The sequence below is a fragment of the Octodon degus genome, unplaced genomic scaffold, assembly GCF_000260255.1.
Source record: "Octodon degus isolate 3935 unplaced genomic scaffold, OctDeg1.0 scaffold00080, whole genome shotgun sequence".
Classification (NCBI taxonomy): Eukaryota; Metazoa; Chordata; class Mammalia; order Rodentia; family Octodontidae; genus Octodon; species Octodon degus.
The window spans coordinates 4,275,598-4,295,179 of record NW_004524656.1 but is presented as its reverse complement, the minus strand read 5'-3'; the positions used below and the strand labels follow the sequence as shown (position 1 = coordinate 4,295,179).

The 19,582-nt window shown below is 49.5% G+C and overlaps 1 protein-coding gene across 1 annotated transcript in view; it reads left to right on the top strand.

Moving 5' to 3' along the window:
• The window catches only part of Grik4 (glutamate ionotropic receptor kainate type subunit 4), a 362,522-nt gene that overhangs the window by 294,965 nt on the left and 47,975 nt on the right, over nucleotides 1–19,582 (top strand). The window contains exon 13 of the mRNA XM_004636401.2: nucleotides 15,427–15,540. Coding sequence (XP_004636458.1) covers nucleotides 15,427–15,540 — 114 coding nt within the window. The remainder of the gene's footprint in view (nucleotides 1–15,426; nucleotides 15,541–19,582) is intronic.

Here is a 19,582-nt window from a genome sequence, read left to right as displayed (position 1 = left end):
AGTAATTATGGGTTGGTAGTATTCATGGATGAATATATGGATGCTTGAATGAGTGAATGAATGAGTGAATGAATGAATAGGTGGGTGATGGATGACGGATAGATGAATGTATGGATAGATGGTGGATGAATGGATGGATGGATGGATGGATGGATGGATGGATGATGAATATAAGAATCACTGAATAAATGGGTATATATAGATCAATGGATCTATCAATGGGTTGGTTGACACATGGATGAATAGGATGAATATATGGATGACTGAGTATATGGATGGGTGGATGTATATATGGCCAGATATTTGAATGGAAATGTGGGTGGATGGACCCATTCATTCATCATCCATCCATTCATCCATCATCCATCTATCTGTTTGTCCATCCATTATCCATCCATTGCCCACCTATTCATTCATTCACTCACTGGCTTAACTAAGTCTCTACTCAGCTCCTACCACAGATTCATTTATATTACAACTGCTTTTATAATAATCCCACTCCATAAAGTTTTCTGGCTTATACATATGGGGGAACCTGTCATTACAGCCCTTGACCCTAAAGAACTCACAGTCTAGACAGACAGCCCAATGCTGAGAATCAATTATAGGTTTTCAGATGATACCTTTGACTGATGACAGCATTAACCCAGTTGTGCTGATACATTTTCCAGGTTGGAGCTGCTGGAGGAGGCTGTTTTTGCTGAGGTTGCCTCTCTCAGAAGCCAGGGAGCCCACACACGCTTCCTGCAGTCCCTGCCTCTCCTCCCACTCTGCCTTGCCCACTGCTCATGGCTGGGCCATTGCATGCTCCACCTATCCCAGTTCCCATGGCAGCCAGACCTCAAGCAAGAATGTAAGCAACTAAGAGCTTCTTTCCTCCCCCTCTACAGTGAAAGGGCCTGGGGTCACTTTTCTGCATCCTGCTTTATGCCCCAAGGCATAACTACTGTTCCTTTCACTCCTGAAGTTTTAATGGGCTTAAACTTAAGTCCTCCATATACTCAGTCATCCATATATTCATCCTATCCATCCATCCATCCATCCATCCATCCATCTATCCATCATCCATGTGTCCATCAACCCATTGGCTGATCCACTGATCTACCAACCAATCTATCCATCACATCTACTCATTTATTCAGTGATTCATATATTTATCATCTATCCATCACCCACCTGTTCATTTACTCATTGGCTTAACTAAGTCTCTTCTCAGCTCCTACCACAGATACATTTATATTACAACTGCTTTTTATAATAATCCCACTCCATAAAGTTTTCTGGCTTTATTTTCTTGAGTAGGAGTGTTGGTGGGGAAGGGCCTCAGAAGCCTGGACCTTCTGGGGCAGGGGCCTGGTCTACCCATCTGACCTCTGAGTCACCTCACCCACTTCTCCCATGAGCTGTGCTCAATGCCCTGTGGTTCTCATTGTGACCTTTTGCCTGTTCCTTGGATGGAAATTGACCTTCAGAGACTAATGGGACAGTACCTGCCAGATAGGGTCAACAATTCCTCTACAAATACTGTCTGATTTAATCTTGAAACACCCTTAAAGATGAAGTATGCCTGCTTTCCAATTTAAAAGTTGGAAAAAGTAAGGCTCGGAGGTTAAGCCATGTCTTGTGGCTGTGGAAGCTGGCAGAATTAGGATTCACACTTGGATTGGTCCGCAGCCTGTTCCTCTAATTACTGAGCAGCACTGCCCAGAGCGTAGAACGTGTTTCACTCTGCTGGAGGAACCTCTCTCGTGCAGTCCTGCTGCTCTGACTTTCTGTCCTGCCATCACCTTCCTGTGAATAAACCTCTCTGCTTCAACAACCCCACATGTGCCGCTTCCCTCTGTCCTCTGGCCATCCCTCAGCAGAAGGCCTGGTGCCATTCAGGCTTGGCCTCAGTGGTCATTCCCTGTTCCGGGCCAGAACCATGATATGCTCTGGAAGGCTTGTCCGCCGACTGTTTTTCTTGTTGTCCTGTAGCTTTTCAGGAGCACCGGACATGCCGCCATCCATCACCATGAAAGCCAGGCTGGCTCCATTGTGCCAGTGGCAGTGTTGGCAGCCCCAGCAGCAGCCGGCCCAGAGCCCTGCTCTGTGCCACCCTCCCCAGAATGGTGGAATCTCCACTCATCTTCCATAGCCCTCAGACAGGTCTGCTTGCCATGTGAAAAACTACCCCCACCCCCACCAGCTGTGCCTACATTCCCTATTTAGGCAACAAAGGGAAGGCTCAAGTCCTCTGAAAGGACAGCATGGAGTCAGGGCAGTGGAGCTGGACTGCTCAGAGGCGCAGAACCCCGCCAACTCCAGAGAACCCCAGATGGCAGCAGAATAGCAGGCTGGCTGCCAGGCAGGGGCCCTCAGTGGCACATAGGGGTGAGCAGAGCTGGGAGGGCGTGGCCAGCGAGGACAGGAGGTATACAAGCTGTGGTCTGTCTGATCATGAAGCGGTGTCAGTTAGAGCAGGCCAGGGAGACGGTTTTGGCCTCTGAGAAGCCCAGCAGGCAGGGTGGCATGGCCCCAAGAAAAGGCAGCTCCGGCATTTGGAAGAATAAGCAGGATGGATGCAGGATCCCAGAATCAGAAGCAGTGTGAAAATAACAGCACACTTTGCAGCACTGAGCAGTGCCTGGTCCTCCTGTATGGTAGCTCGTCGGCTCCCCACAGCATCTCTAGGAAGTAGAAACTGGTGCTGTGTAGACTTTGCTGATGGAAGGACGAGTTCAGAGCAGCTAAGTAACTCATACAGGGTCACACATGGCCTATGACCAGATTCTGGGGGTGGCAGCAAGGTGCCCTGGGACTTGGCCTGGCGTCCACAAGGTAGCATTCCTTCTCTGGGAGCTTCACTGTCTGCTCTGCTCTTCGGACCAGAGGAGGATGCTGGACTTTTCTCCATCCAAATGCAAATACAAATCCAATGGAGAGCCAGATGTTCACTTCATCCCTTCCTATGCTAAAGGCCACCAGACATTTAAGCAGAGGAATCCAGGTAATTCATTGTGCCTGCCGTGAACTGCCTACATGTGTGAGGTCACCAGACAGCACCATTAGTGCCATCCCTGTGACCCCTTGTGCATCTTCCAGGCCATGTGTGTGTGTGTGTGTGTGTGTGTGTGTGTGTGTGTGTGCACGCGCGCACGCTTTGCCACATGCACATACTGAGAGATTGAACCCAGGGCCTTCACACTGACAAATACCCACAGCCCTTTCTTTTCTCATTTTCTTTTTAAATTTTGAGACAGTGTATCACCAAGTTGACCAGACTGGGCTTGAGCTTAAAATCCTCCTGCCTCATCCTTTCAGAGTGCTAGGGTTATGGGTGGGCACCACTGTGCCAAGCTCGTCCAGGCCTTTTAGAGTCAGCAGAATGTTTTGGCACAGGCTTGGTGGGGGCCCTTTTCTTTTCTTAGTTTTTTAAAAGGCTTGTTTATTGAAATAAGACAAAAAAAGTACCCTACCATGAGTCAGCTTGAGAAACTGTCCACAGGGCCTGTGGCAGTCTAGGCACTGTCCATACCAAGATGTAAACCTCTACAGTGCAGGAGAGTTCCCTTGTCCTCACCCCACCCCGTGCTTCCCTCCTTGCGCTCTGCACCTCCCTGTTCCCAGAAGATCCCCAAGTTAATACTACACGGCTCTGTGGCCCCTCATGCTCCTGTGCTCTGCATAGGCTGTTGCTGATCTGAGAGATTGTTTGGGATTCAGACATGACCGGTAATAAATAATTTTGGGGATATGTCTACGGAGGGACACGCAGCTGTGCTGACAAGAAAAGGTAACTCTCTAAAGTAGGCCAGGCAAAGTGACCAGAGGCTGACCAAGATGTCTCAGCTCTCTTCCTCCAGATACTGCAGGGCCACTGGGAAAATGTCCTGCTGCCCTTGACATTGCTTGGACTTGTGCATGCAGCAATCACAAAGGAGGAGGGGGCTAGACACTCTGCGCCTGGGGATTAACTGGGGGGGGGCATTGTTCTCTTTCTGCCTGGTGCAGGGCAGCTCAGGCTGGTCTTGGAGGCAGAACTGGAGCAGAGAGCAGTCATAAGGGCTCACTGACTGGGAGTGAAGTGGCTTCCACAGCGGCCTCTGGAGGTTCTCTGTGGCTGTCAGCGGTGCCCCTGGCAGTGGGTGATACTTTATTTCACCCAACAAAAACAGTCCTAAAAACAGGCCTATGAATCACACCATTCCTAATTACAGAGCTGACAAGTGGGGAGGAAAATGAAAGATAGTACCACGAGCTGGTGGGACTCTCAGCTTGCTAGAGCAGCAGAGACTGCCCGCTGGAGCTTGCCGGAGTGTGTGCCCCAGAGGCTCCGAGAGGCCGGGCACTTCTGGCCCTGGGCTGGGCAGGCAGAAGGATGGCTGGTGAGCCTGGGGCGAGCACTTGCTCAGGACCTCAGGGCTGTACCTGAGCTTGGCCCTGGCGTGTTGGTACCCCATGCTGCTCCCGGACCTGCCCGTGTTTGGGGCCACCAGGAGGGTTGGAAGAACAGCAGACGAGGTGGGCACTGGTGGCAAGCGAGCGCCTTTGAGCACTCAGCCTGCTGGCCACTGCAAAGCCATGTGGGCTAAAGGTGCCATCATGAAAGGGGCATTTGGATCAGAGACGAGACGGTAGCCATGGGGGTGCTGACGAGAAGTGGCCGAGCTCCAGCCTCTCGCAAGTTTGTGGCATAAATTTGTGGCATATGTGTAACCTGCCGTGACCTAAATTCTTCATACGGGCTCTTTTTTACATATGTAACCATTGTGTAACACATGTAATACATACTGATTTTCCAACCATCAGATTTGTTTCAACATTTTCTAAGTCTACATTGATTTTCCTGAAACAATTACCTTTTAAAAATAGACATTGAAGTTAATCCTTTAAGTTGCAACAAACTGTACGTGTAAATGTGTGTGGCATTTCTTGGGTCCCTTACCCTGTCCTGAGTGCTTTTCGTGTGGTCATTCACTGATTCCTCACAGAATATTTGTAAAGGATAGATTATTGCCACACCCATTTCCCAGATGAGGAGACTGAGGCGTAGGGATGTTAAGTAATTTGCCTACAATTACATGGCTGGCAAGGAGAGGAGCTGACCCTAGAGTGTGAGCTCTCAGTCAAAACATGCCACACCAATGTTGTTTCCCTGATTGAGAGCCACTTCAGTTAAACTCCACCTTCTTAGATTCATCCATTCCTTTGTCTGATTGTACCCTTCAACAAATAGTTATTGAGTGCTGACTGTGTACGAGGCCCTAGGGTACACTCAGGGGAGATCCGTGGGTAAGACAGACACGAGGCCCCGGCCTCTCAGCTCCCTCTCCACACCAACAGTGAGTAATCAATGCATTAGCAAGACAATTTTAGATGGTGATGTGTTCTGTAAAGGAAAGAGCCATAATGAGTTAGTGGGGGTCAGGAGGAGGCTCCCCGAGGAGGCTTTTCAGGGGATCTCAGAGCTTGGTGTTCAGGCTGAGGGCTGGGCAGGGGAGGGCAGGGCAGAGCATTTACTGAGAGGAAGGAACAGATGCAAAGATGTCCAGGCAGAGGTGACCCTGGACCCTGGTAGGGCCCACAAGAGACGGCTTTGAGGTCAGCATGGCTGCCAGTGCAGGGAATGTGCTCAGGGTGGGAGTGGATCACAGTGCCTGGTGGGCGGAGGTGAGGGATTGGGATTTTCTTGTTAATAAACTAGGATGTCTCTAGTTTATCTGAGGATGGTATTAAGAAAATCCATACACCTAGACATCTATTTTTCTAAACCTAAGCAAATACATTTATTTCCTTTATTGGTAAATGTGGAACTCAAACTTTAGTGGCATTAAATACGCTTGTGACTGTCACTGATGGTACCATAGTGATGCTGTGAGACCTACCTCTAACTGTCCTTGTTATGTAAAAGTGTCCATATGTCACTATATCAGAAAAACTGTAAAAATATTTTGATAACTATATTTTTATGGAATCATTTAAAAACATTTTCCAAGAAGCGGTTCTACCAGATGTCACCAGACTGCTAGAGGGGTTCATAGCATGAGAGACAGTAATACAGAGGAGGTGGCATACCCTGCTTTAGCTCTTCCAGAGAGCTGCTGACCACGGTGGAGAAAGGGGATCTGACACACTGGCTCTTTCCCTTGTTCCTGGATGGAACCCTCACGATAGTTGTAAGAAGCAGAAATTAGGACCAGCCAAATAGCTCAGTGTATTAAAGTGCCTGCAAGCAGGTGCAGGGGCCAGGGATTCGATCCCTGGGCTTGCCATGCCGGCCCCGCCCCTGGGGCAGGCTGAGACATCGATTGAGACTGGGTGTGGTGGTGCATGCCTGTAATCCCAGCACTTGGGAGGCTGTAAACAGGAGAATCACTACGAGTCCCATCTAGTAGTGAGACCCTGAACACCCTGTAGACCCTTCCCTAAAATACAAAAAAAAAAAAAAAAAGCACAAATTATTGGTCCACTTTAGAGGTCAGGAGACCAAGACAGCTTTGAAGTTATGTGCGCTGCTGGGGAGCTCAGAGCTTGGATTCAGACATGCTGTATGAAGGCAAGAGCCCGTCGGTAAATGAAGCCTGTGACAGGAGGCTAAAGGTGAGCAATATCCAGTCCCCAGCTGGGACCTCTGCGCCCCACAACTTTCTGTAAACGACTTGCCAACCCTTCTCTCCTCACTCCGGCTCTTCCCTAAAACCTGCCCTCAAAGGCCAACAACACAGCCCTGTGCTGAGCTAACTAAATATTTCATGAGGATTTTAATTTAACTCTAAAGAAATTCATCCAACCCTGAGAATAGCCTGTCATCTCAAGAAATAGCACCAGGAAGCACTTGGACCTACGAATGACATTGCCGCCTCCCCAGGAATGCTAATGCTCCTCTGGGTCCGTGCCTCCTGTGGAGATGCTTGGCCAGAGAGCTGGCCAGAGTCCTAGTGGTATGGCTTAGCTTGGCTTGTAAAGGCTCTGGGTGGGGGAGCCCTCTGAACAGGAAGCAGGCCTTCTTAGAGATACAGGGTGGTTGTTGGTGGTGTGTTGGTGTGAGTACCTAAGTAGATGCCACTTGCTAGTCCCTTATCCTCATCTCCATACCCTGCTTCAGAAAGAAGGGAGAAGTGCTAGGCTGACATTCCAGCTCCCCTGTGGACAAGGATGCCAAATATTTCACAGGTGCTCGGTGACCCTAAGAGTTTCTGCATGGCTTTGCCCACAGTGGGTGGAGTGGGCAGACAGCCTACCTCAAGTGGCAGGAGAACAGATGTGCGTGTGCTGAGCCTTGTTATTGTGAAGTTTAGAGGATGATGCCTGCCAAAGCACACGGGAGCCAGGAGTGGGTGTGAGCATCCCAGGCCCTCTGATCCCATGGCCTTGCAGATCTGTGACCCCAGTGCGTCACAGCAGGTTCCCTGGGTAACTCCATAGGTGGGGGTGGAGAAGGGAGGGAGAAAGGCTTGCAGCAGGAAGACCAATCCAAAAACAAGTGAACAGATAATCTAATTTGAAATAGGTTGAGATGCAGATGTGGGCTGGAAAGGAGCTGGAAGCAGCCTGTTCTTCTGCTGGCCTGTGGCTCAGGCTGTGCTCCCACCTCTGTTCCTTCCCGGGTGCCGTGCGGTGTGAGACCGCTGTGCTGACAGCTGCCCCAAAGGAGGAAGGTGAGGCTTGCATCTTTCTTAGCCTTGGACGCCCTGGGTGGCGCTGTCCAAGGTACTTAAGGGAACAGCGTTGAGAACGGGCAAGGGGAGAGCGCGCCCTCTAGGAGGGAAACGGGGACTTAAGGTTTTTCTGAAGCTGGAAACTAAAGACTTGCTCATGCCTGACCAGAATCTGGTTTTAGCTTCCAGCTTTCTGACGGCCTGCGTAAACCTTCTGTTAGAATAGCCTCGTTCTGTCGCCTACAAAGGGCTTGAAGGCGGGCCGTGTTTACCAGCTTCCCCTCCTCGCCCTGCACTTTCGGCTGCACTGGTTGCTCCCTAGGGATTTGCTATGTGCCCACCTCCGGGAGGTCACTGGGGACTGCCCAGCACTAAGAAAGCAAAGGCGCAGTCCCGGAAATCGGCACGGGCAGCTTTGCATTTGGCTGCCTCCAGGTCCTCGCTGTGTCCTCTGGTGCTCTTTTCTCTGGGCCTGTTTCTTGGTGGAACCGAGCTGAGGACAACTTTGAAATGCTGTGTGTATTTTTTAAAAGGCTTGGTCCCTGCTTCAAGGAACTCATAATCTTATGGGGAGACAAGGTAGGCATGAGAATATCAACAGCCAGGACAGTCAGGGTGAACACCGGTTGACGTTACGCTGTACCAGGCCTAGACTTGGCATGGGAAGCTCATTTAATTCCCATGGGGGCTCCAAGAGGGTGAAACCTATTCTTCCCATTTTGTCAGTGCAGAAACTGAGACCCAGAGAGGTTCCCATTGCACAGTTGTAAGTGGCAGAGCCGGAGAGAGCCCAGGTGCCCTGTTCTACCACAAGGCCAGTTATACAGTTTGTGCTGCAGAGAGTGGCACAGGTTAGGCCTTCACTCCTTAGGTGACTAAATGGGAAGGGTTCTATGGGGAGGGGAAACTTGGAATGGGCCTCAATGTGTGGTGGAGTCCACAACAGGGCCAGCTGTGGGTGGGTCGTGGTGCGTTTGACAGTGGGCTGGCGAGGTTGGCTGAGGATGGGCACTAGGGAGCTCTGGAGAGGAGTGGCGGCCCCGGGGCTGAGCTCACCAGGGCAAGCAGGCTGAGAGGGCTGGGAGCCCAGGCAAGGTTCCAGAGGAGTGGGCGTCATGGACCATACTTTTTTAAGAGAAAGGACAAGGGTAGTCATCATAGTGTAAAAGTACATCTTGCCAGGAAATAATATTAATAACCATTTGTTGAGTTTCTACTGTATATCAGGCACTGTGCTTCAGGTCTGACTTGTGTCATTTCGTGGACCCTCTCATGCTCCTGTGTGGGCAATGATGATCCCAATTTAAAGATCTAAGACCTCACCAAGGTCACCTAGTGACTAACCTAGCAGGGCTAGAACTGGAACCCAGTGTGGTTTGGTGCTGGTGACAAAGCATTGTAGTCAGGGGACAGGGCTGGTGGCAGGAGGGAGAGCCAGGTCCCAGACTTGGGCCTCGCTCAGGAGCCCCAGCAGGGCTGGGTAGAGCTGCAGCAATGGGTCTGAGAAGCCCCTTGGTGACTGTGGCCTGGGGCCTGCTGATCTCGCCTGGGTGACGTCTGTGCAGTGGGTAGGGACCAGTCTCCCCAGAGTGTGGTGGCGCTCCTGGCACAGCAGTGGAGATACGAGCGAGCACGGTCCTTTCCTGTTGCCTCTCTTCAGGCTTATTACCCCTGCTGGAGCCTTTGGGATTTGTTGCAGGTTCAGAATACAGCTTCTGAAGCCAAACTGCCTGGGTTTGAATCCTGGCTCTTAACTCGCTGTGCAACTCTGGGCAAGCGGCTTAACTTCTCTGTGCCTCATCTATAAGACAGAGACAGTAATAGCCTCTCGCTTTACAAGGGCTTTGTGGGGATTGAGTGGGCTTAGCGCAGTGCCTGCCACATGGGAAGGTGCGGCCTGTGTTATTATCACAAATCCGACCCTGCTGGGGCTGTGCTGCTGCTTTAAAGCGTCAGTCTCCTGCTTGCTCCTCCAGGCACAGCCTCTCCTCACTGTGCGCGCCTGTTTCTTTAGCCTTCTCACATAGTGTTCTCACTGCACAGGGCGCTGTAGTCTTCCTCCAGCCTCAGGGCCTTGGCACATGCTGCACCTTCCCCCCGCCTCCTCCCAAGAGCCCCTGCTCAGGTTGACTGAGTCTCATCTCAAGAAAGCCTGTGGGTGCCACGGATTGCACCAAGCCTCCTGTTTGTATGGTCCTAGAGATGATGTTCTTATAACACAAGCATGATTTTGAAGAAGAAAGAAAATTAGCGCCTTTTGGCCGCCGGTCTCCTGCACGCTCTGTAAGCTTGTTTCTGTCAGGGTGCAAGCCCGAGCATGCTGCTCCTGCCTGTGGCTCAGTGCAGAGTTGGTAAAGAACATCAAGGTGGGGCAGTCTCTGTCCACCCTGCAGCCTGTGTTCAAGGACAGACTCCAAGGTGCGATGTGTTGGGGGGTCCCACCCACTCAGCAGCCCTGGGTCCCCTCAGCCAGAGCCAAGTGTTCTTCCTCCTTTCCAGGAAAGCCAGGCTTGCCGGCCTCACTGCTTCTCCCCCTGGAGGTTTTGGGCAATGCCAGCCCCACTTCTACCACCTTGGGCCCAGCCTCCATTGGAACTCCATGAGCTTTCTCAGCACACAGGGCTCTCTAGAGACGATTGTGTTAGAATGAGAGTTCCAGGATGCGAGGATGGTCTTATTCTGAGTAGTGTTTTCTTATTGCAATTGTAGCTTCTGAAAGCTTTCCAGAGTTAAGTAACACAGTTACTGGGTTAAATAAATAACAGCAGAGAGGAGGCATAGTGGGGCCTGAGCAGTGGGAGGGCCAGGGTGGGTGGAGGCAGGCTTGTGAAGGCAGAGCTGCAGCCTGGAGCTGAAACTGGGCTTGGGGAGGGGCCTTCCCTTCCAGGGAAGGAAGATCTAGAGGCTGATCAGAGAAAGGACTGTGGATTCAGAAAGCTGCACAGGTCACTTAGTGCATGCTCCCAGAGCAGGGTCACAGCAAGGAGGAGCTGCCCACCGGCTCTCACCCAGAGCTTCCCAATGGATGGGCCAGCGGGAGAGTACCTGTGTGGGCTGCAGAGACAGCCAGGCACACAGGGAGACACAGCGGTGCCTGCTGAGGTCACTAGGAAAGATACTCAGGGCCCAGGGCCACTGGACATGGCCAGCCCTGTGCATCCCTAGAGCAGGCCTGCCACCTCCACACACCTGCCCTCATCATGGCCAGGATCTGTCCCCAGAGCCCCTTGCTGAGATGCTCACCAGCGTCAAGTTCATCACACCATGTGGCCACCATCCATACTCCACAGCAAGTGCCTGTGCTCATGGGACCAGGCCCATGCACAGCACTTAGAGGTGTTGTCACACCCATCTTCTCTAATCCCAGGAGGCAAGTATGAGTACTATTCCCACTTCATAGATGAGCAAACTAAAGCTGAGAGGAGAAATGACTTGTCCAAGGTCACGTAGCAAGGAAGTGACAAAGTCTAAACAGGTCTGCCCCACGCTGAAGGCTAAACCTCAGCTACCATTGTTATGCAGCACTGAACAGTTTATACAACTTTTAGGTTCCCCCATGTGCATCCTTTCTCTTGACTCCTACATCATGTGGATAGGCGGACCTTGTCCCATTGTGTGGCTGAGAAGGTTGAGTCACAGAGAAGCAAGATGACTTATCCGTGACACATGGGTAGAGGGAGGTAGAGGCAGCCCCGTGAGTCCCTCTGCTCCTCTTAGCCCAGCCATGACCAAGGGAAGACATGGGCAAAGAAAAAAGGTGGAGGAGCAGAGGTCTGGGCCCCTGCTGAGCTCAGGGAGAGGATTTTGCCCAAAAGGGGGCAGCAGTTGTCAAGAAAGGAAGCCAAGGCATCCCGAGGGCTCATCCACTGTAGGCCGCCCTGGATCAGCTGCTGCCCTCAGGCTCTGGGTGTTGTTCTCTGGAGGCTGTGGGAGCAGCGGGCTCAGGCGGTGCAGACCAGAGCCCTGGGCACAGATGCAGTCCTCTTCACCGCCAGGCTCCGTTCCCATGAGAAGCACGGTGGCCTCAGGCTTTGATAGCTGTGGTGGCATTTGCGCGACCCTCTTAAAACTCCATGAAGCAGAGGGGAGTGTGCTTTGGAAGTCACCTCCAGGCTGGCTCTCGCCTGTCCTCCCTTGTAAATCCCACAAACACCCAGGAGATAAAAGCAGGGATCGCTCTGAGGCAGCACACAGAGCTCTTCAAAGAGCACTTTCCTTCAAGAATGGGGAGGGAGACCTCTCTGCCAGGTCATCTGCACACACCGGAGACACTGCTAGGAGCACCCTCAGACATGTGCGCTGCTCTTGGCACTGCCCAGGCCAGAGCCCTGCCTCCCACCTCCCCTCCTAGCCCTCAGGCTCCAGGGCGCCTCATCCCTTCTGCTTTTCCAGCCCAGCTTCAGGGTCCAGGCTTGAGCTCCCAGGATGGTTTGCAGATTCCTGGGCTTTGCAGGTTTCCTTCCCTAAAACAGGACATCCCTGGCAGTTGCTGATGGGTCCGTCCCCAGTTTCCTCCTTCTGGCCTGTTCCTATCAGTTTTGCACCACTAGTTGATTCTGCTGACTTCCACCATCTTCTCAAGCGGAGGAGGAGAAGGGCCAGTCAAACCGAACCATGCCTCATCCAGCTGGACAGAGGCACGAATAGGGCTTACAGCTAGGACAGAGGTCGCTAGCTAAACCCTGCCACTGTATAGCTGGGGAGACTTCCAGAGAGAGGAATAATTTGCCCAAGGTGACAGTGCTATCAGGGGCCCGCTGTGACAAGACAGGTCTTCTGCTGTGCTTCCCACTTCTCTTCCTACTGGAAGCCACCAGTGACCAGAGGGGCAGAAGGCCCTGCACAGGCTGCTGTCCTGCCCAGGCTCCCTGCAGTGTGCTTCCTGGGCTCCCTGCAGCCTCCCACACCAACCGTTCTTGGCATCTTTGCTGTCCCAGCCCCCTTTCCTTTACGTTTGGTTTCATGGCACATTATCTCCTCATCCGAAGGCTGTTTTATAGCCCAATGTCTTTTTAACTAAGGCAAAAGAAAATGAACACACGTCTTTTTGGAATAATCTCATCCCATGTGGTGGTTGCAGGCACCCTGGGGTGCACTGAAGTCAAGGTAGATAATTACTCTTCTCTGCTGAGTCAATTAAATATAAAAAACAACCATTGCCAAGCTGCCCTGGTTTCTTGTAGCTTCCTGCTGCCCTTTCCATCTCCTTCCCTATCCCTTTTCTCCCTGGCAGCTTACACTAGGCTAAGTAAAAAGGACAGAGATCAGGGCTGCTGGTTCAGGGACAGCTTTTGGAAATGCAATGGTTTTTCTGTGTGGCCCAGTTCAGGGAGGTGTCTGTCTGTGACTAGACGGTTGCACCCTGTCTGAGCCCAGGGCACCCCGCTCCTGAGCATGCAGTTATTCTGCATGAATGTAGGAAAGATTCCTAGTTGTAGGACGTAGTTCATTTCCAGCTTTCTCTCCATATGGACATATGGAATTGTTTTGGCATAATGTCATTGTTGGCCAACTTCTATAAACTTGTGAAATGATTTCCAAATTGTAATCCAAAGTTTGCCCTTTTTAGGGAGAAGCTGAGTGTGAGGAAAAGAAATTAGAAGACAGTGTTTACTTTGACTACTTGATTTGTACTTAAAAAAAATAATCAGAGAAAAGATTGGATGTTGTGCTTACCTCTTGCCTGTTTTTTCATTTTCAGTTTTCTTAATGTGCCCTTCATTTCCTTCACCTGAACTCTTTTAACTCCTTAACTTGTTTCTTCCTCCTTGGGTTTCAGACAGGGCTAGGCTGTGAGCTTTTAGCAGACCTCTGCTAGGCTGTGAGCTTTTAGCAGACCTCTGTGTCGGCAGAGGCCCTGCTTTGCTGGGCCTTTCTGAGTGGCTTCTGTTGCTTTGCAGGAGTGCTTGCAAGCTGAATTCAAGTCAGTGTCACTGTCACGGAAGGGTGAGGCTCTGAAAGCCTCAGGCAGTCCTTTAAAGAGTCCCTCAAAATGAAGTTACTAACAACCTTCTAATCAAACCCCACTCTCCAACCTAGGGATTGATTCACTTGATAGCGGCAATCAACACTCTCTTAAAGAAATGCAGAATGAGCCAATCATCTTTTCCATTTTTTTTTATTGAAAATCTCTTTTAGCCACATTCTAGTTCCTTTTAAGGATGGCTTTACTTTAAGAGAGTCTTAAGTGTGCTAACTTGGTTGGGTCATGTGACTGCTTGGGGATGTGGCTGGAGAATGCTGGGTTGATACTGAGACACAGAGGAAATGGCATCAGCCACTGGGTTATGCTTCCATTGCCTAAGCCATAATCCCCTTCTATTTCTTTGCCTTTGCTGTGGTTTAGTAAGAACCGTGTGTGTGCATGTGCATGTGTATGTGTGCATAGCCTCTTTCAGAACTGATGAGATTGCTTGTAGATTGTTGGACACTCCACTTTTCTTTTCTTCTTTGTACATCTTCTGCATCAACTGATCTGAGGTCTTTAGAAGAAAGACTTACCCAAGCTGAAATATAAATCTCAGCGGCTAGTCTAAACCATAGTGCCTATGTTATAAACATGGTTCTTAGGTATTTGTGTAATTTAGAATCACCTACGCCACTCGTTACAAATATGGTGCAAAGCCCTCTGTCCTCCTGTTACAGCTTCCGATCAGGGACCTTGATGAGCCTCAGGAGTTAGTTCAGCATCATTGGTCCTGCAGGCAGTTCTGATGCAGATGGTCCAGAGACTGTATTTTGAGAATCATGGTCACATGGTTTGTAGATGAGGCTAAAGAAGACTAGAGGGGCAAGGTGACCAGACTCAGAGGCCTGCTTGGTTAGAGCAGAGCCTAGACGGGAGCCCAGCATTAGCTGCAAGCTTTCCCGCAGCCCTAGGTATCAGAGAGCAGAGATTAGGAGGCAGGCTTGCTTTCAGCAGAATGGGCTTAAATGGGATACAGAGAACTTCCTAACAGAGAAGCGTAGTGAGGAAGCCTTAGCATCTATCTCCTTACCTGGAGGGCCCCAATCCAGGCTAGTCTCTTAGCACAAGTGGGTACTTAGAGTGTAATTAGGAGCGGAGAGAAAAGACAGAAAGCTCTGCACAATAATTTCTGGTTATTTGGAGTTCAAGATGTATGAGCTCCTTCTTTTGGTTCTGCATGGGATGCTTGAATTTCACCTGGACGGCAACATAAGAGGCCAGTGATCAAAGCCCCTGCTCCTGCGAGGACAGGCTGTGTCACATTTGGCCACTTGCTCAATCTCTTTGTCTTCATTTCCACTCTGTGCAGTGAATGGAGTTGCATCAGATTGTTTCTAATGCCTGTGGCTCCAGCGTTTTTACTTTTCATTGTCATCCCTACCGCCACCGTGCTGAAGGGCCTCGCTTCTGCAAGCACTCATTGAAGCTGTGTTGACTGAACACATGAATAAGTTGAATCAAAAGCGCTCAGTGCAGACAACTCAGCAGCCTGTCACCAAGTTCCCACCTTCTGAGTCCTCCTGTTGGGCAGTGTGAGGCTGCGTGTGAGCACTCAGGTTGTGACCCCTCTTGGTTTTAAATCACCCATGTATTTAAAGGGATGTAGCCATGGTGAACATGAGTCACGGCTTTAACATCTTGTCCTTTCAAGAGTTATTTTTCAGATCTGGACTTTGCTCTGGCTACTTCAAGTCATTCCCTGAGCAGAGAAGCCAGACTGGAGTAACATTTCCTCAACAGGAATAGCCTCTGGTGACAAGTCCCTGTGTCACACCTCATGTGGCTGCTCCAATGATGGGTTCTCTCTGTTCCTTCCAGAAAGCAGATCTGGCTGTGGCAGGCCTCACTATTACAGCAGAGCGCGAGAAAGTGATTGATTTCTCTAAGCCATTCATGACGCTGGGAATTAGCATTCTTTACCGAGTTCATATGGTAAGAGACTTATTTTATAAGCATTTATGTCATTAAAGTTACTTGCATGCAAACACTGAGTTATATGGTAATAATGAATGACTCACGGAAATATTTAGATTTCAAGACTTAAATGCAAATGTTCTGGGCTATTTTTTCCCCCATCAGCTGCAGGATCTTGCAAACAGGAGGGATAGAAAAGCCACACTGGTGAGCTTTCCAGTAAAAAATTCCTTCTGCCTCATAGACCAGGAATGTCCATGAGGGACGGGTTAGCCTCCAATGTGTCATGTGTTGTGATGGACCTGTCATCCTCTGCTTCCTCCTGGGGCCTAAAGTCACTGAGCATTGTCAAAGATTCCTCCAACCCTTAGGTCCACTGTGTTCTCTCCATGCGTCGCATCTGGTGAGGTAAATATAGATTCCTTCCTCTTGTGATTTCTTGTACCTGTGAACACAGAGCAGACCAAGTAATGATGCCTGTACCTGGCCTTCTGCATCCCCACTGAAAAGACTTCTCTGGCTAGGTTGGCCAGAGTGAGGATCAGAGTGAGACAGCCAAGGACAGGCCTGAGCCCCCAAATGTCCCAGTTGGTGAGACAAGCAGGCGATGAGTGATCCTGGCTGGATCTTATCTATAAAGTGGATAATTATTCTATTACCACCAAGTAGCTGACTCCACCTAGTTTTGTGGGAAAAAATAAAGTTTGTTTGTTTTTATTTTATTTTTTTAGTACCGGGGATCAAACTCAGGACCTTGCACTTACTAGGCAGGCAGGCACTTATACCACTGAGCTGTCTCCCCGGCCCCTGATCTCACCAAATTTACTATATTAAACCCAAAGAGCCTTCTTTTCACCTTTTCATCTGAGCTGGCTCCAGGGACACAGCTGTCATGTGGAGTTCTGAGCCCTCCAGTTACTTCAGGTCCCCAGCTCAACAGCCATGCATACAGGCATCCAAAGGCTGCCTAGTCCCAGAGATCATCCTGTCTGTCTCCTGAAGAAGTAACTTCTCCTCAGCCGGTCCCAAAGCCCAGTCCTAGAGAAAGGGGCATCATCTGCCTTTGCATCCCTGGCCTGGCTCCCGTTGCTGGCAGCCACTTGGGCATTGGGAATTCTGCTGTGGCTGCACTACAAAGCCAGAGCAGCAGGCTTGGCTTCTCAGATGAGCACTGTCTTGTGCTGGGCCTCAGTGTGTATTGTGCTCACGTCCCAGCTGGTGAACAATGGCCAGTTATCTGGAAGAAGAGGCACGTCAGAGTGACTAAGTTCCCCAAGCTAAGCCAGAGGGAAATAGAAAGATTTGGTCATCATAGTCTCTACTACTGTTGATGTGTCTGTTATGTCCTCTTGTTTACTATGACAATAGTTCCTGTGTCCCAGAACTCTACAAGGTCGCTGAGCTATGGATTATGGTTATAGGCTGAATTGTGTCCCCCTCCAAATACATATTGAAGTCTTTACCCCCAAGGACCTATGGATGTGACTGTACTTGGAAATAGTCTTTGCAAATATAACCAAATTGAGATGAAGTCCTGTGGGCCATAGATGAGTTCCAACCCAACCACTGGTGTCCTTTTGAAATGAGACAAATTCAGACATAGACACATAGGGGAAAAGGGATGTGATTTTAAAGGCAGACTCTGGAGTGATACATCCGCAAGCTGAGGCACACACGGAAGATTGCCAGCGACCACTAGAAGCTGGAGGAGACCAGAAGAAGCCTCCCCAGGAGCCTGCAGAGTCAGCTGGTCCTTGCCACCACCTTGACTTTGCCCTTCCAGTCTCCAGAACTCAGAGATGAAGTTTCTGTCATTTTAAGTCACCCAGTTGTGACTTTGCTATGGCAGTTTTGGGAAACTAAGAGTTAGGTTGCGTGTTGCTCTTACTTTTAGAAATGAAGAGGCAGAGGTACAGTTTCTAGGAGAGAGCCACGTGCTCATAAGTCAAAGAGCAGGGTTTAAACTTATGCTTTCTCTGTGACCCTCGCCTGCCACCCTCATATGTGATCTTCCAGTAACTCTCTCATAAGCCCTTTGCATGCCCTGTCGCTCCTCGGGACCATTCCCTGAGGAAAAGGGGTCAGAATTATAATTTCCAGTATACAAATAAGGAAGTTGAGGTCTCACATGTAGCTGATGTGGGGTAGCTGACTCCAAGACAGTCCTTAGTATCATCACAGCCGCCAGTGCATCCTAGGCAGACTCCAGCCAGCACCATCGCTGAGCTTCCTCCCATCCAGGTCTCTCCAGTGGCAGAATACCTGAAAGAATGGAGACACTCGGCCTTTCTCCGGGCCGCCTGCTGTGGCTGCAGCTAGGCTCTGGCCTCGATTCCTCTCATTAATGGTGAGGGAGCTAGAGTCCTGCTGGAGACCTCGTGACCCATCAAGAACGTGTGGCTGGAGGCACGTGGTCCACGGCATCCGTCACTCAATGCTGTCTGCTTCTAGCAGCTCGGCCGGGTTGTGTTGCTGAGATGCTCGCTCAGCCGCTACTCTAGGTGATGCTCTGAAGATGCTTTGTAGGTGTGGTTAACATCAACAGTGAGTTGACCTTAAGGAGAGGAAAGTGCTCCTGAGGATGTGGGTGGACCTCTTCCAATCAGCTGAAGACCGTAACAGGCAACAGCTGAGGTTTCCAGAAGGAATTCTATCTGATAATGTCTCATCCTGTCTGAGTTTCCAGCCTGCTTACCTTTTGAAGATGCCAGCCCCTACAACCATGTGAACCAGTTCCTTAAAATCCACCTCTCTCTAGATAAGTATGATACGATGTGTGATACGCTATATGATATGACAGGAGTAGATATATCTCTAATTGAGATATATCTCTTTCTCTTTCTCAGGAGCACCCTACCTGACTGCTAAGGTTCCCCTTAGTGGCCAGGACCCCTCCCTTTCTCCTGCACTCCCCATGGAGGCCCCAGCGTGCCACATGGCTGCTTAGGTCTGATTTGTAGTGAGGCCAAACAGAGTGAAAAATGAGTGCCAGCACGAACAACTTACACTGTACAGAACTAAGACTTTAAGCAACAAATATTTATCTAGAACATTCTATGTATAAGGCACCATGCTTAGAAGAGACCAAAAAGTCATCTCGGGAAAGAACAATCCTGAACTGACCGAAGCAGAGGAAACCTGGTAAGAAGGAGTCCCAGATGAATTTTGCTGCATCGGATATACCGAGGCCTTATTGGGGATATCTAATGCTAAAATGCAGACAAGTAGAGTCTGTCAGGAGAGTCTAAATCTGAAACCACATTGGAAAGCTGTCTTTATATAATAAGACTAAGGTAGTGCAATTAAGGATAAAATTGGATGTTTATTATTTTGTCAGTTTTCTATAACAGATGATTCTCACTGAGCAAAAATATGATTCATTTAATATCATTTATAGCTCATAAAGATTTAGAATCTCCTAGTTCTATATAAGATCACCTGACTGGTGAATAATTGTTAGTAAAAAGTGAGCATCTGGTGCTAATCAAATCTGTGTGCAAAAGTGGAAATAATTAACTCAAAGTGTAAATGCCTTGTTAAGAATTATTTTATTTATTTGTAACTGATACACAGAAACAGACATTGTACATATTAATGAGGCCCCACATAATGTTCTGCCACACATAGACCTTGCATAATGTAATCTCTACTCAATAATTATTGCCAAAGCCTCCAAAATAGTAAGTGACGGTCAATGCATCTCTGAGAGGAATAGATCAGCAGAAATAATTTTTGAATCTCTAGCAATCTAGGATTACCCTAGCTTTTTCAGGAACATGGATCAGCAACAGTTGATTATGCGATATTTCCTTCTTTCCAACGTCAGCGTATAATCTCTGTTCCTGCTCAGCCATTTCTAGGACCAAAATAAGAAGAATGTGTTTACCCTTTTACCACCTACACCCTGCTACTTGACAGAGTGGCCAAGGACTTTGGCTTTGGTGTGTGCTACTGCTGATCCATCCTGCAGTGTAGAGCTTTCTCCATTCCTAGCATCCAAGGATCATATTCCCATAGCTTCTAATCATTTAAGTCTCTGTCTGTCTGTCTGTCTGTCTGT